This window comes from Zootoca vivipara, chromosome 6 (genome assembly GCF_965207765.1).
Source record: "Zootoca vivipara chromosome 6, rZooViv2.hap1.1, whole genome shotgun sequence".
NCBI lineage: Eukaryota > Metazoa > Chordata > Lepidosauria > Squamata > Lacertidae > Zootoca > Zootoca vivipara.
The window spans coordinates 17,174,244-17,189,969 of record NC_142589.1 but is presented as its reverse complement, the minus strand read 5'-3'; the positions used below and the strand labels follow the sequence as shown (position 1 = coordinate 17,189,969).

The following is a 15,726-nucleotide window of genomic DNA, read 5'->3' as shown; positions in this document are numbered from 1 at the left end:
ACCCCTTGGAAGTTCTTTTTATTAGCAAGGAGCAGACCCACCTTAATATAACCTGAAACTGTGACGGAGGGATCCACAGCATTAACACCCCAAAATAGGTTTGTCATATGCCCTCTTTTTCCAGGACGCACCCTATTTCCCCCCCCCATAGGTATATAAAATGAGAGTCGTCATAGCTATCCATAGTTAAAAGCAGAAGCCGGCAAATGTGTCCTCTTTTTTGTGCTTCAAAATATGGCAACCCTACAGAGGGTCTTGCTTCCCCCATAGCCACAGCCTTGGATTCAGGCAGAAATCAAGCATGGCTTTGACCCTCTGGGTTCCCAGCCTGCTTCCAGCTCACATAACTCCACTCTCAGCTCTGGGCTTTGTCTTTCTAACTACTAGCGAGTTAAGAGAGGGGGGGGCACCTATTTGCCAGGGGTGGACTTTGGTAATCTTTCATATTATGGCACACTGTGTGAGGCCAACACTTGGCACCCCCAAGCAGATCTTCTCAATTTTGCGCACACACACACCCCGGCTCAGCACCCTGTGTGGGGGAACCGCCTGCACTACCCTAAATCCGCTACTGTATTTGCAATCTGGCACCAAGCCACATGCTTTGTTACCTTAATGGCCCATTATCCCACTAGGAAGCTAGTCTGATTATTCCAGGAATTTGAATCCTTGCTTAGATTTTAAAATTTGCTGGACCCAGGAATTAGAAGGGTCTGGGTGTAAAGCCTACCCCCCCCCAAAAGCAAACAAACTTGTAAGAGTTATATACAGTGTTTTTTTCTGGGGGGATGCAGGGGTATGCATACCCCTAAACATTTTGTGAATCTAAGTTTGGCCTCATTGAGGAGCAGTATTTCAATATGAGTAGGAAAATGAGAGTACCCCTAAACATTTTTTTGGGGGGGGAGCACTGGTTATACAGCTGGTGGATGCAATATTCAGGGTGAGAGAGAAAAGGTTTATTCTTCCTCTCTTCCCTCTTTAAACCCTACTATGTCTTGCAAGGAGAGATTTTTAATCTCATGGGGCAAATCATGAGTTCCTCCACCCCAATACTTATGCCTCCCTCTAGGATACTTGCTATGAATTCCCTCCCCATCCCCCCCATCCCCCGCAACTTCTCTCCCAGCCACAACTGCACCATTCTGTACATCCTGTATACTGTACTCAGATGTCCTTTACTGGCTGTTTGTGGGGTTTGTAGTTTAAACTTTTCCCTACGAATTTACAAATGCATATACTTGTGTGTACCTCAGCAATCTCCCAAGTATGGAGATAACACTAACATACTTTGGATGGTGCCGTTTCGCCTCCAAATGGATAGGCACCCCAGCTCGCTATCCAAGGGAACGAGTGAGACCTGCAACAAAACATTCAAGGGACTGCATTCCACTGAGGTCCAGCGCTGAGGGCCTTCTGGTGGTTCCCTCACTGCGAGAAGCAAAGCTACAGGGAACGAGGCAGAGAGGCTTCTTGGTAGTGGCACCCGCCCTATGGAATGCCCTCCCATCAGATGTCAAAGAGATAAACAACTACCTGACATTTAGGAAACATCTGAAGGCAGCCCTGTTTAGGGAAGTTTTTAATGTGTGACATTTTAATGTATTTTAATCTTTGTTGGAAGCCGCCCAGAGTGGCTGGGGAAACCCAGCTGGATGGGCAGGGTACAAATAATAAATTATAATAATATTATTATTATTCTACCCTGCAACAGGCGCACAATATTTTGTGGTCACAGGGTGTCTCACTGGGGTATTTGTGTATGTGGGTGCCTTCCTTAGGCTTCATCAAGGCTCCCAGCCACCTACGTATGCGAACCTTGGAATCCTCCTGAGCATTCTCTAAAATCTCCTGCTTGTGGCCCCATTTTTTGGCTACAGTCCTGCTGGCACTCACCACCTGAGTTTGCTCTTAAGAGGGAATTGTGATACATTAGATGTGCCAACCATGGTTAAGTGCCAGTAGGTGGTGGATGGAGAGTTCTTGAATGGTGCACGCATGCAGTATATTACATGGTTCTCAGGAAGGAGAATTATTATTTCTCTCCTTGCTCTTCAAATGTGCAGAAGGAGGAAATATAATTCCAAAGGAAGCTACAACACCAGATGCCTTGCAGATTGTACTTGACCAACCAACTGGCTTGGCTTAAGTTTATAGGCCCTGCAAGGACCCAAACAGCTTGCAAAATGCCATTTCCCAACACTCTTACAGCATCCACGCTAGATTGGGGGGAGGGACGCCGCCCTACATCCAGCAGCCCAGGATATGTTTGGGCTGTGGACACATGATACATTGTTGTTATTGTTTAGTCGCTTAGTCGAGTCCGACTCTTCGTGACCCCATGGACCAGAGCACGCCAGGCACTCCTGTCTTCCACTGCCTCCCACAGTTTGGTCAAACTCATGTTGGTGGCTTCGAGAACACTATCCAACCATCTCATCCTCTGTCGTTCCCTTTTCCTTGTGCCCTCAATCTTTGGAGAAGACATAATACATGCCTTCCCCCAAAGAATCCTGCAAACTATAGTTTATCTCAGAGCTACAGTTCCCAGCACCCTTAGCACACTACTGTTTCCTTGATTCTTCAGGTGACGGCATGTGCTTTAAGTGTATGGTATGTACAGTCCTGGTTCCAGCATAGTAAGTGATACATTCAAAGGGGATCAAAGAGGATTATTTGCTTTTTGACTAAAGACTGATCTGATGCTACAAAATCCAAGACACCATTCAGAACAGGGGGGGGGGGGGAGAGAGAGAAAAGAAATAGATCATGTAAGTCAGAACTTGCTGCTGTGATGTTATTTAACACAGTGTTCTAAGCCCTCTAGAGAAGGATGCCTATGTATTTCATCAATTTTTTTTTTAAATAGAAAAGCTAGTTTTTAATCCTCTGTGTGGGCGAGGAATTGCCAAGTGCTTTAACGGCACACATAAATTACACTCTTTGGCATGTGTTCAACTACCCGCAAGATGAAAACTTATTTTTCACTCCAACAATAAAAAGGGAGCCTTCACAACTAGAATTTCAGACACGGGAGTTTTTAAAACAAGTGAAGAAAAAAAAATGCTGTTCCTAAACACCTCTTGTGAAAGAGGACCGTACAGCGTTCTAAGAGATGTTCAGTACATGGACCCCGAGGAATAAAAGAATGCTAATTAAAAGGTAATAAGAGCTGAGGTTTCTGTTTCCAGCAGTAGATTGTCACCTGCAGGAGCTGCAGCTCAAACAGGCAGACATTCACAGGTTGAGTTTCTGGCATCTCTAAGGATGGAGAATCTGTGGCCCTCCAGGTGCTTTTGGATTACAATTCCAATCATCTCCATCCATTGGCCATTTTGATTGGCGTGGGGACTAATGGGAATTGTAGTCCAGCAATGCTGCTTCCTCATCCCTGAGATGAAAGAATAAGAAGTGACAGGAAGCATCTTTGCCTGAGACCCCGGAGAGCCTCTGCCAGTCAGAGTAGGCAGTACAGGCCTAGATGGACAAATAGTCTGACCTTGTGCCTTTGAACTCATCCAAGGAGATCCCCAAAACATTTACCGAATAAATAAATTCAACCAGATTGTTTCCAACTTAGTCCTACTCAGTTGACCCACTGGAATTAATGGATGCCAAGTTCATTAAGTTCAGTGGGTCTACTCTGGGTAGGACTAGCATTGAATACAGCCCATTGATTTTACTGGATCTTACTTCCAAGTATATTTTTAAAAAGCACCATTTAAATTCCTCTTGAATGTAATCTTGGGAGAATTCCGCTCCCCACCCCCACCCCCTTCCTCTTGTTTAGTTTTTTGGTACCAAGCATTGGCAGAAAGAAACTTGGCAGTCTGTTGATTCTCCTTTTTAACATTAAACAGTGTTTCAATTTTCTTAACCCAATGGCAGCACCTATTAGCTGAAGAAGTGCATTACGAGCCTATTGCTCCAGCTATAGAAGGCTCATTGGGTCTGTGCTGGGGTTTTGTTTTTTTTTAGTTCATTATCTGCTGAAGTAACACATTCCCATTAAGAGCCAAAGTGGGAGCCTTTTGGATGATTATCATCATAAGCCTCAACTCTTCCTACTTCCTCATCCATCCCCGCCTCACTGCCCTGTTTACATCAGATGGTGATGTTCAGCTACATCACCCTCTTCCCTCATTCATCTGTAACATACTATGTCATCCTGCTTCATTTTCAGTCTGTTCCTCCAACATTAAAGCAGAAGCAGCTCACACAAGGGTCTCACTGGGCTATGCCATCAACACTCTTCCACCCCCTCTTGTTTTTGCTAAAGCCAAATTAACATCTAAAGTTGTATTAAAGGGAGGCTTTCTGCAAAGGGATTAGATGCAGAGTTAATATGTTTTCAGGCTGCTGCCTCTTCCACACATACCCCATTCTCCCCAGGCAACAAATCTTGGGAAGTGATGCTAACTTACCTCCCAACCTTGTGGTGCTGTTTCTGAAAGACAGGCTAGTCCATAGGAAAATATCATTGGTCTGTAATTGTGGATCAGGTGGCTGAGTTGGACCAGGGTGGATGATTCGCGTGGGCCCGACCTGACTCAGCTCTGCCCACCTGGTAGGCATGTTATTTCGCTTGCTCATTTTTTCCGATCATGAGATCGGTTCTCCACATTTCTGCACCAGTTTACAATTTTAAAAAATGAAAAAAAGGCAAGTCCTTATTCATCAAGATAATAGCGCGTCTTTCCCCAATAATTCTTCTCTGCAATTTTGCCTAATCTACCAATCAGGATGAATGTCGTCTAATGTCGTCTAATTTCCCTACAAGCAAATCAGGATGCGCCCAATGATTCTCCAGAGCTGCTTACATGTCTGTGTTTATGGTGTAAATATAAAAAACACAAATCTTTCTCTCTCTCTCTGTAATTTCGCAAGCCCTTGTTCTCTGCAGTGAATCTTGCTCCCTTTCCATTGGATCTTTATTCCCCACAATCCAGCTATGAAGTATCCGCGATAAAACAATTCCAGCCAAGCTCTGTGTCATAGGCTTTATTTCATGCTGTGGTTAGAAGAGGATAAAAAAGTGTTTTAAATGCTTTATCCAAGACTAATGATAGAGTTTTTAAAAAAACAAAATCCCAAAACCCTTTGTTGCCCAAATTTTAAAACCATTAAAGAAACTTCAAGGAATATGTGTATATGCATCTGTGTGTGTGTGTCTCCCCCACCCCACCCTACACACATCCCCATTACCCCTGGCCATCAAAATCCCCAGCTACAGATATCATAGCATCAAATAATTGTAGAGTGGAAGGGACCCAAGGGTCATCTAGTCCAACCCCCTGCACTGCAGGAATCACAGCTAAACCATCACGCCCATACAGAGCTATGACACAAACTGTGCAGTCAAGTAGGGTGTGTGTGTTTGCGTGTGTGTGTGTGTTTAAAACAGGTGCAGATTGAAGAAAGAAAAGTTCTCAGAACTGCGAAGAAATGGACTGCCAGCCAGCTAGCCTTTTAATAGTCCAATCACAAATAAAATGGTTTTCCATTGGGTCCTTAAAAGCCGGTTAAAATCCAGACCATGCAGAGCTCCACCCTTCCATTTTTGCTCCACTTTTAAGCATCCCTCCCCACAAACACCCGGGCAAAGAAATTATTCCCTGGCGACACGCACCAGATTAGTTTGGATCAGACCCTGATGCACCAGGTCCTATTTTTTCAGGCCCCAATCCAGGACTTGTCCTTCTTGAAACTGGAAGATGACACTACAGATGAAGAAGTGAAATGCCTTATTGTTGTGCAGGATTAGGCAGCTGTGGGAGCCTTGGCAGGAGGTTCATGCCAAACTGGGGAAGACTGTGGCATCTGACTCACTCTGTGGAGACTAAAAAGGGGGGAAACAAGCCAATAAAAAGGAGTAGTGGCCAACTGCTTTGCTGTCTCAGCGACAGAGGAAGGGAGAAGAACATTCCTCTCTATTAACAGAATATCCACCTGGCTTTGGAAGTGTTGTGGTTAAAAAGTTGGCCCGGAGTAAGGCCCTTCCATTAAGAAGCTCTGCTTTGGCTCAGAGGATCTCAGTTGCCTGTTGCCCAGCCTGCCTCCATTTTGTGACCCTCACATTGTGTAAGCCACCCAGTAGATGACATTGACTGCTGCAAAGGCTGCTGGGAAAACTGCCCTAGCATATATGTCGATGGTATCTGCATCAATGGGCTTGAAGAGAGACTTCAGGCCATTTTTCTTCTCGGGTTTAGTCTCCTGTTGCTTCTTGGTCTCTCCCGCTTCCACTTCCACTGACCCAGGCAAGTTTTTAGGGACTCTGTGATGCCTGTTGGAAACAGCAAGTTCCTGGTTGACGCCCGCTATCGAGAGCGAAAACATAACAATGGCGTTCTTCACATTGACCTGAAATGAGAAGCAGATGATCAACATATCTGTAGGCCAGGGGATGGGGAACCTGTGGACCACCAGATGTTGCCATCCCTCCCTATAGGTCTTGTTGGATGAGGCTGATGGGCACTGTAGTCCAGCAACATATGGAGAGTACCATGTTGGTTATCACTGGTGACTTACCTGTGGCCCACCAGATGTTGTTGGATTGCAACTCCCATCATCACCAGTTACTGATGTTACTGATGCTGATAGGAATTGGAGTCCAGCAACATCTGGAGGGGAACAAGTTCCCCATACTTGAATTAGGTGGTCATACTGATATCTGTGGGACTTTCTCCAAGTAAGCATGTGGGGCTGGCATCACCTCCTGGCATACTTGGAAAACTGCCAGGGCTTGCTGCTGACACCTGCCTTGACTCTCCCTTAAATATTTTCCTCAAGCCAGCAGTAAATCACACGGAGTAAGTAAAGTTAACTCTTTATTAGGGGGGGGAAACAGGATCTGCAAAGGAGTGCCCTTTGGCCTCCCTCATCCCATTCTCCTGCTGCAGCTTCTAGCTCTGATTCTGGACTGCTCTCTGCCACAGACTCCCCCCTCTCACTAAGCCCTGTTACCACTGCAGCTACAGACCTCTCCTCCCAGTTTCTTCCTCTTCTCCCTCAGACCACCAACCCCCTTGCTCTGAGTCAGGCATCCCCAAACTGCGGCCCTCCAGATGTTTTGGCCTACAACTCCCATGATCCCTAGCTAACAGGACCAGTGGTCAGGGATGATGGGAATTGTAGTCGAAAACATCTGGAGGGCCGAAGTTTGGGGATGCCTGCTCTGAGTCTTCTTCCCATGGGGGTTCCCCCACTGGTGCCTCCTGCCATTCCTCTGTGTCCAACCAGTCCATATGATCAGAAAGTGGCTTGCTTCTCCCATTACTCTCTCCTCCCTTTTTTTGCCTGCATGGCTGGAGAATGGCTGGACCACACATTTCAGCCCAGTTCTACCGAATAGGTGGATCAGAGTCTGAACCCACCAGAGGCTCTTACTGACCTCTTCTGCCTGCCTGCTGGTCTTGATCTTGTCTTTTTGCTTCTTCATGTAGTCTGCATTGAAGTGAGCAAATGCATATTCCACCAGTGCGGCAAAGACGAACACGTAACAGATCCAGAAGTACACATCCAATGCCTTGATGGCTGAAGCCCGTGGGAGTGAAGACCGAGCACTCACCATCAGGGTGGTCATGGTGAGGACTGTAGTTATACCTGAAAGAAACAATGTGGGGGGGAGGATGCCCCAGCGAGAGTTTAATTCTGTTTAGTCCAAGGCTGGGAAAAGCTTTTTTTTCAGTCTGAGGGCTACATTCCCAATCTGGGCAACCTCCTGAGAGCCATATGCCAGTGGCGGCTTATGCCAGAGGCAAAAGTGGGTGGAGCAAAGAATGCACATTTCACTATTGCACAGTAGGCCAGATTCTATACTCACCCACATAAACCACTCTATTCCTCATATAGGATAAGCCCTATCAGAGTTCACATTCCAGCCAGGTAAAAAGCACCCAAGGGTGGTGCAAAGCAAGGCTGGTGAGGCATTTGGTATGGGGAGAGTCCTGGGGAGAGTAGAGAGAGTCAGGACCATACCCTGGAGGGCTAGAGGGCTGCATTTGGCTCAGATGTGAACAGGCACCCAGTGCAGTAGCTTCACGTCAGACATTAAGCTCGACTAGTGGAGGGGGAAGAAACACCAAGAAGGAAAGGCAAATGTGTGGGAGATTAACAAGCAAACCTAACAAATGCACATTCTTGCTAGTTAGCATGAGAAGGGGCTAATACAAGAGAGCTGTATTGCTGATAGACACTCAGGCCATAGAAATAAAATTGGTAGAGAGGGCTCTGTGTGATGTCATTTCCCCCTCCTCACCTAAAGAGGAAAGTTCATATAGTACTTCCTGATCCTTTCTCTCTTTCTGTGACCAGCCATGAGGGCAGATGTACCTTGTGCTTGCTCCAACTTTAGCCACATGCCTGAAGCTGGTTATACTGTAAATATAAGCATTTTGCCTGCATAGTTTTTACTGCTACGGTTGGCTACTGTTGCTGTGAACCAATGCATGATTATAAAGTAAGTACATCTTTTTTAAAAGTTACTTTACAAGTTGTTGCCTGATTCTTTGTTAAATGGGGTAAGAAAGAGAGAACAAGCTTACTTCATAGCTGGACTTGCTAAAAAACAAGGTTTTATAGCCTAATTCCTTTGCTTTTAATTTGGCTGCCAATGATGGGATTTTGAAACTGTTCAACCCACACATATGGGCGCCTGGAGGCATAAATTGTGATTAATATAGCTGAAGAAGTGTGCATGCACACGGAAGTTCATACCAATGACAAACTTAGTTGGTCTCTAAGGTGCTACTGGAAGGAATTTTTCTATTTTATTTTTAATTAATATAGCCTCACCTACTCATTAAAGCCCATCCCACAAAATGCTCATCCCACTTCTGTGGGCTTTAACACCCTACAATAGCTCCCCAGCAATCGAACAATACACTTTTACCTAGCGAGACTCGGGCAGGCACAGCTGACTGACTGATCCAGAAAGAAACCCATGACATGGCGACCAAGAGGATGGAAGGCACATAGGACTGGATGATGTAAACACCTCGATTCCTCCTCAAGTGGAAGTGGAGGCTCAGCCGGGGGAATTGACCAGCTAAATGAAGGAGACATAAAGGCAAATGTATTTATTTACATCCTACCTTTCTTACAAGGAGCTCGAAGTGGCTTGCATGGTTCTCTCCCCCATTTAGCTCAGTTTTATCCTCACAACAACCCTGTGAGGTAGGCTAGCTCTGAGTAGGACTAACATTTGGATACAACCCTTTGGGGGGGTATGTAAAAATGCACATTTTCATGTGAAATCCATTTTCATTGGGGGGGGAATTGCAGAATGCTGCAGTCTTATGGATGAACAAGAGCAGAACTGAAGCTGACTCAAAACAGACTTATCCATTCTTTCCTAATGGCACTGTATAAATAATAACGTAGTTAACTGATCTTGGAAGGTGTCCATCCCTCCCCTGCCACCACATTTATATTATTCAGAGTAGCTCACTTCACCCCAGATGTTATCCTCACAGCAACCCTGTGAGGTAGGCTCATCCAGCGAGCTTCACTGCTGAGTAGGGAGTTGAACCCTGGGTCTCTCCACAGTTCTGGTCCAAACCAGGCTTTATTTGTAAGGAAATATATATATGTAGATTTAACTTGCAAAGCTCAAGTAATCAACTAAAATGCATATGATTAAATTAAATTTGAGCAGCATAAGAGCTCTATATTTGCCTTATACAGAGTATTCTAACCTGCAAAGCTTATTAAGTGGTATAGGAACCAGTGGAAGCCAATGTCCATTTGGAACAATTGGGCAGAAGGTGGGGAGGCCAACAGTAGGTGGCACCAGAGCCAACAGTGGGCAGAGCCAACTAATTCCCATTTTGCTCCCCCCCTCCTATCTACTGAGTTCTACAAGGGCTAAACAGGGACTTAGGAGGAGGAAGGTGACAGCCAGGGTTACCTCCTTGACTGTTTGTAAGAAAGACAGGTGGAGTGTGGTTTTGGCTTTTAATGTTTGATGTTGCTGCTGTTGTTTCCCCCCTATGTTACTGTTGGAAGCTGCCCAGAGGCAACCCGGTCAGATGGGCAAGGTATAAAAAATAATTATCATTATCATTATTATTATTCACCCTAATGGGCCAGCCTCCACTGATAGGAACACAGGAAACAGAGGCAGACTGCACTGGTTCATCTAGCTTGGTATTTTCTTACACTGACTGGCGGCTGCTCTCCAGGGTTTCATATGGTGGGAGGTCCTCACTCAGCCCTACCCAGAGATGCAGGGGATTGAACCTGCGATCTTCTGCATGCAAAGCAGATGCTGTACCACTCAGCTACGGCCCTTCCCTATATAGTTAAGTAAAAGCTTTATCCCTTGATCCGAGGATTGTACAAACAGGTGCTCAAATAGCAAAGAAGCAACCAGTAACTTGTCTATTTTTGAAGGCAAGGTGTGCCCCCCCCTCCACTGCCTCGCAGTTGGATAGAGAAAATCCTGACAACATGTTGAGACAGATTGTCTTCTCTTATGCTATGCTGCAGCCTCTGAAGGGTTCGATCCATGCAGCAGGGACAGATTTGATGGTGCCTGCCTGCCACAAAACCATGAAATGTCTTCCTGGAGCTCTCCCCTTCTCCGTTTTTTCTATTCTGAGGGGGCCTTATTCATCCCTGCAGCCTTGAAAGTGTATAGCATCAAAGTGATGGCCACAATGGCCTATGCTGCACCTTTATGGGCGGCCTTTGCAAATCTCTCACCTTTAGAGTCGCTTTAAAGCCAATTCTTACGCCGACTTCTAAAATTACCAACATGCGTAAGTAATGCGGCTATTCGCTTAGAAATGATGATCCCCTCAGTGGAGTTAGTTTTATGGAGGCGAGTTTTGATTTATTGGATATGCCTATGGCATAAACTCCCGAACCACTAACTCATTCAATGCATGTGGCGGGATGACTTCACAAATTTGTGGTCAGGAAAAATCCAAGCCAAATTGCTGTCCTATGAGATCTCGCCCACTGAATTGCTCAAACTGGATCTAAATGCGGCAAAAAGGTGTATAAATCAAAGGCTGGATGATGCGGAGCTATACCAAAATTTCTTAGCTGGTGGTGGAGTCTGCTATTTACCCCTATTTACCGTGCTCCGTCTTACTTAACATCGCTTACGGCCGCGTCTCACCGATATGCCTTCATTAAAGCTAGGTTCAATGTTTTTCCAACAAACGTGCTGAGACATAGATTTACTAAGGGCCAAGTCTCTTCAATGTGTGCTTGTGAAATTAAAACATCTGAATCTCTACATCATGTTATGTTTATCTGCCCTATGTACAGTTCGGCTAGTGCTAGTATACTAAACTCCATAATCCAGCCTATGGCTGACAAACCAGTTGACCTACAGCTTGCCTGGGTTCTTCAAGATGTGGATCCTTATATTACTCTACAGGTTGCTAAATTCCTAACAGCCATCCTCTCGTACAAGAGACGGAATGGAATGTTAGCTGATTATTTATAGTTATAAGAATTTTCTATAATGACCTATAAAACCTAGTTGGATGTTACCCAGTTCCATCCCTGCAAGGCTTCTAAAAGGACTGGAGGCTTTGTTTACCAGATTTGAAGTTCATCACTTCTGTAGCAAACCGGTAATTGGTGATGGTGAACTGAGCGAGCTGCAGCTTATCCAGTCCATGGATCTGATCCTGGTTTTCAGACCAGTGGTAGACAATATCCTCTGAGGAGTAGCCATCTGTCAAAAGAAACTGAATAAATACAGGGATACGGGGAAAGATAAGAAGATTGACATGCTCAGGATGAAACACTCAGAATCCATGGCCACAGTTCTCTTACTGGTTAATGCTTTCTGGCCCACTTCAAACCTAATGAAACCAGTTCAGTGTATCATAGCTAATCGACCTGGAAACAAGGAAGGTGTTTTCATGCTTCTCTTAGAGAATCACAAGCTAATGCAGAGACAGAAGGTTGACCCAGACTTGCCCCCTTGCCACACTCCTTTCCCAGGCAAAACCCACTCTTTAGCTCTAGATCAGAACTGCAATCTGCAGAAAACCAGAATGCCATTTGTTCCAATTGAGTGCTAAAGAGCGCCCCCCCCCCGGGAAAGCAGCAGGACAAGAGGAAGTGCGGATAAGCCCTAAGATGATAGAGGATCTGGAAACCAAGCCATATGGAGAAGAGTTGAGGGAGTTAGGTATGTTTAGTCTGGAGAACAGAAGACTGACAGGCGATAGCCATCTTCAAATGCGGTATCTGAAGGGCTGTCGTGTGGAAGGTGCAGCCAGCTTGTTTTCTGCTGCTCCAGAGGGTAGGACTCGAACCAGTGGATTCAAATTACACGCAAGGAGATTCTGACTAAACATTAGGAAGAACCTTCTGACAGTAAGAGCTGGTTGACAGTGGAACGGACTTCCTTGGAAAGTGGTGGGCTCTCCTTCGTTGGAGGATTTAAAGCAGAGATTGGGTGGCCATCTGCCAGGGATTCTTTTTCTGTGATCCCTGCATCGCAGGGTGTCTACTAGATGACCCTTGGGGTCTCTTCCAGCTCTACAATTCTATGAAAAATAAGAAACTGATATTGGTAGATTCACCCACCTCTTCCCCACCCTATGATCGGTCACACAACATACACAGGAAAAGGCAAGATATATATTAAGAAATAAAATTACACAGCTTCTCTTCACTTGTGCAAAATTGCTACTCTTCAAGTGCATGGCTCACCAGTCCATTTTCTACATCAACATTCCCCCTCCCACAAAACAAAACTCCTCACTTGTCTTTAAACTGCCTCCACTCCCATGGAGAACCAACTTTCCTTTTTTTAATCTGTTTTAAGAGGCTTCATTTCTCCTTGTGATTATTGTTCTATAAACACAATCTGCAAAATTAAATTAAAATCCAAGCCCTCTGTAAAAACTCGCCAGCAGACTAAAATTTTGCCGCCTCATTCTCTGGCTGCCTCTGCATTTACTGATTGCATAAGTAAAAAAGAACTGCAGATTGCTATATTTGGTGGGATAAAAATGTATTGTGCTTAATTGCTCAGAAAGCAGTCAGTGCTAAAAATGAAATGAGAGGGAGGAGGAGGAGGAGGAGGAGGAGGAGGAGGAGGAGGAGGAGGAGGAGGAGGAGGAGGAGGAAACTCGCACCAGTATACAATCTGCTCTAATGCTTTCTAGTCCCAGTGCACAGCTTTGCACGGCTACTCGGGCCTAGAGAAATGTGAAGTTTTCAGCATCCAGGTCATCCTGGCGTTAAACTGTGTGCAACAGCGTTTCCATGGTGCCATCAGGCCATGCATAGCACCATTTAAGCTGCCATCCCACCACCAGCTAGATTTCAGAAGCTTTGTGGTGCTGTGATGAAACCACGTTCAGACAGAGTTGCAACGTGGACCTTTGCTGTAAGCTGCCTTGAGTTACAAGAAGCCCACTAGAAACATTCAAATAAACTACAGGTAGGGCCAAATCTGTTAATTTCAGTTTCTGCTTTTTCCACTCTTTGAGTTCAGTTATCCACATGTTTTTGTTTTATCCCAAACTAATGTGGACAAGAAATTTTGCAGCATTTCAGGGTGAATCTTTCCAAATATGCACATTTCTGCAAATGTCAGGGGTGTTTGGAGCTGTATTCCAGCCATAGCTGGAGCACCAAAGGTTATCCTTCCATGCTCTAGATGCAGCTGGACTCCAACTCCCATCAACACCAGACAGCATGGCCAATGGTCAGGGATTATGGGAGCTGGGAAAGCTGCGGTTTCCCTGCTCCTGCTCCAATAACTAAGGGGTTTGCACTATGGGGCAAGGCTACCCTGTGTGAAGGTAATTCTCTCCTCCACTCCCTGCCCTCCCATTTGAGAAGCCCTTTTAAAAATAGACACCTCAGAATTGAACTCACAGCTCTCCAAATCAAACATGCACTCTTGCTCATCCATAGGGTACTTAGTAAGGTCCATGTCACAGGCCACCGTTGCGGTGATTCTATCCAAAATGAAGACAGCAACAAAAACCACCATTACATATAGGGTAACATTTGCCATTTAAAATTATTATTATTATTATTATTATTATTATTACTTTTTTATACTATAAAACAACAAGAAGCAGTGTTAAAACAAAAACCCACCCTCCCACCATTTTTGAAGACATGACTTTGGATTACATCAGAGCTTGCATCCCTTAAATTGTCATATTTCCAGTTGGGTGGCCATTTCTCTTACTGCCTGCAATGATAGCAAACAAAACTTTATAAAGTGGAGAAGGTCCCTCTTCTGCACTGCACATAATAAAAGTATGTCAATCCACCCAAAATATGCCTTTTCATTTCATTCTCCTTGCTATTTTTAGTTTAGTGGTTAATTTTTCTATCCGCGCTAATTGCCAGGCTTTTCAAAAAATACCTTGCGGTCAATGTTGCACCTTCTAATAATTTCCAATATCATTACTAACCTGGCTGCTAATAAAAGCTGGGTGATGACGATGATTTGACTACTACACTTTATTACTCACTCTTCAGCCTAAGGTCGCAGGTCAGGTTGCAACAATTAGATGCTTAAATAACCCCATCCCACCCCTACCTGGCCAGTTAAAACTTTTAAAATGTGCTTAAAATGCAGGTTCATATTGTCTCATAGGTAAATTTTATGTACAGTGAACTTCAGGCCTTTTACTATGTTTTGTCTGGTTATCTCCCTAATCTCTTTGAATAATTCCCCTCAGAATGTGGCTACCCTATTGCAGGTCCACCACATGTGCTTATATGAACCCAACACTGAGCAGCCCCTCCTCCAACAAGTTGGTGGGGCAGGCAGCACTAATGGTGACTGGTGAGCTGATGACCTTCTGCTTCTCAAGAGCCTCACCAGCCTATACAAGTGCAAGTAAACATCAGGATGAACTACAGATCCCTCTGAATCTGATTAGCGGAACCGCACACGGCTGATCAGTGGCCAACTGGTCCCTGCCCACAAACGCATGTGGCCTGAACTATATACAGTGGTACCTCGGTTTAAGTACACAATTGGTTCTGGAAATCTGTACTTAACCTGAAGCGTACTTAACCTGAAGCAAACTTTCCCATTGAAAGTAATGGGAAGTGGATTAATCTGTTCCAGACGGGTCCGCGGAGTACTCAACTTGAAGCGTACTTAACCCGAAGTATGAGTGTAATTGGTTCCGGAAGTCTGTACTTAACCTGAAGCGTACTTAACCTGAAGCGAACTTTCTCATTGAAAGTAATGGAAAGTGGATTAATCCGTTCCAGACAGGTCCGCAGAGTACTTAAACTGAAAGTACTCAAACCGAAGCATACTTAAACCGAAGTATGACTGTACGGCACTTGGGAAACCACCTAAAACCCAGCAAAGGTTGCTATCTAATTACCCAGCACAAAAGGTGACTCTTCCTCATGAAGTTTCTGTTTTACCTGATGCTGTACAGAATGACCCCATCAGGCTGCAACCGGATGAGCTTGTTCTCCACAGTGACATCATGGAACCAGGCGGACTTGGCATTGACAATGAAGGTGTCCGGCACCCACAGCTTATCCACAAAGCGACTGTCTAAGCCCAGGGTTTCGTTGGTGTGATTGTACGACAGCCGGTCATCACGCCAGCTTTGATGCAGGAAGACTGTCATTGTGTATTCCTGAGGATAAGAATCACCACCACTGGCTGCCATTAAAATTTCTCACAATTCCATAATCTGGAGAAACATCTATCTTTATCCCCCCACCCCACCCAATACCGGTATGTTGGATGTTACG

At 45.0% G+C, this 15,726-nt stretch overlaps 1 protein-coding gene across 1 annotated transcript in view; it reads right to left on the bottom strand.

Annotated features, from left to right (window-relative positions):
- Nucleotides 1-4,987: 4,987 nt before the first annotated feature.
- Nucleotides 4,988-15,726, bottom strand: part of GABRD (gamma-aminobutyric acid type A receptor subunit delta) — a 32,271-nt gene continuing 21,532 nt past the window's right edge. Inside the window, exons 4-9 of the mRNA XM_088671653.1 lie at nucleotides 15,388-15,608; nucleotides 13,861-13,943; nucleotides 11,558-11,695; nucleotides 8,894-9,049; nucleotides 7,394-7,605; nucleotides 4,988-6,363 (exon numbers count right to left, since the gene is read on the bottom strand). Of these exons, the coding sequence (XP_088527779.1) occupies nucleotides 6,073-6,363; nucleotides 7,394-7,605; nucleotides 8,894-9,049; nucleotides 11,558-11,695; nucleotides 13,861-13,943; nucleotides 15,388-15,608 (1,101 nt within the window). The 3' untranslated portion in view covers nucleotides 4,988-6,072. The remainder of the gene's footprint in view (nucleotides 6,364-7,393; nucleotides 7,606-8,893; nucleotides 9,050-11,557; nucleotides 11,696-13,860; nucleotides 13,944-15,387; nucleotides 15,609-15,726) is intronic.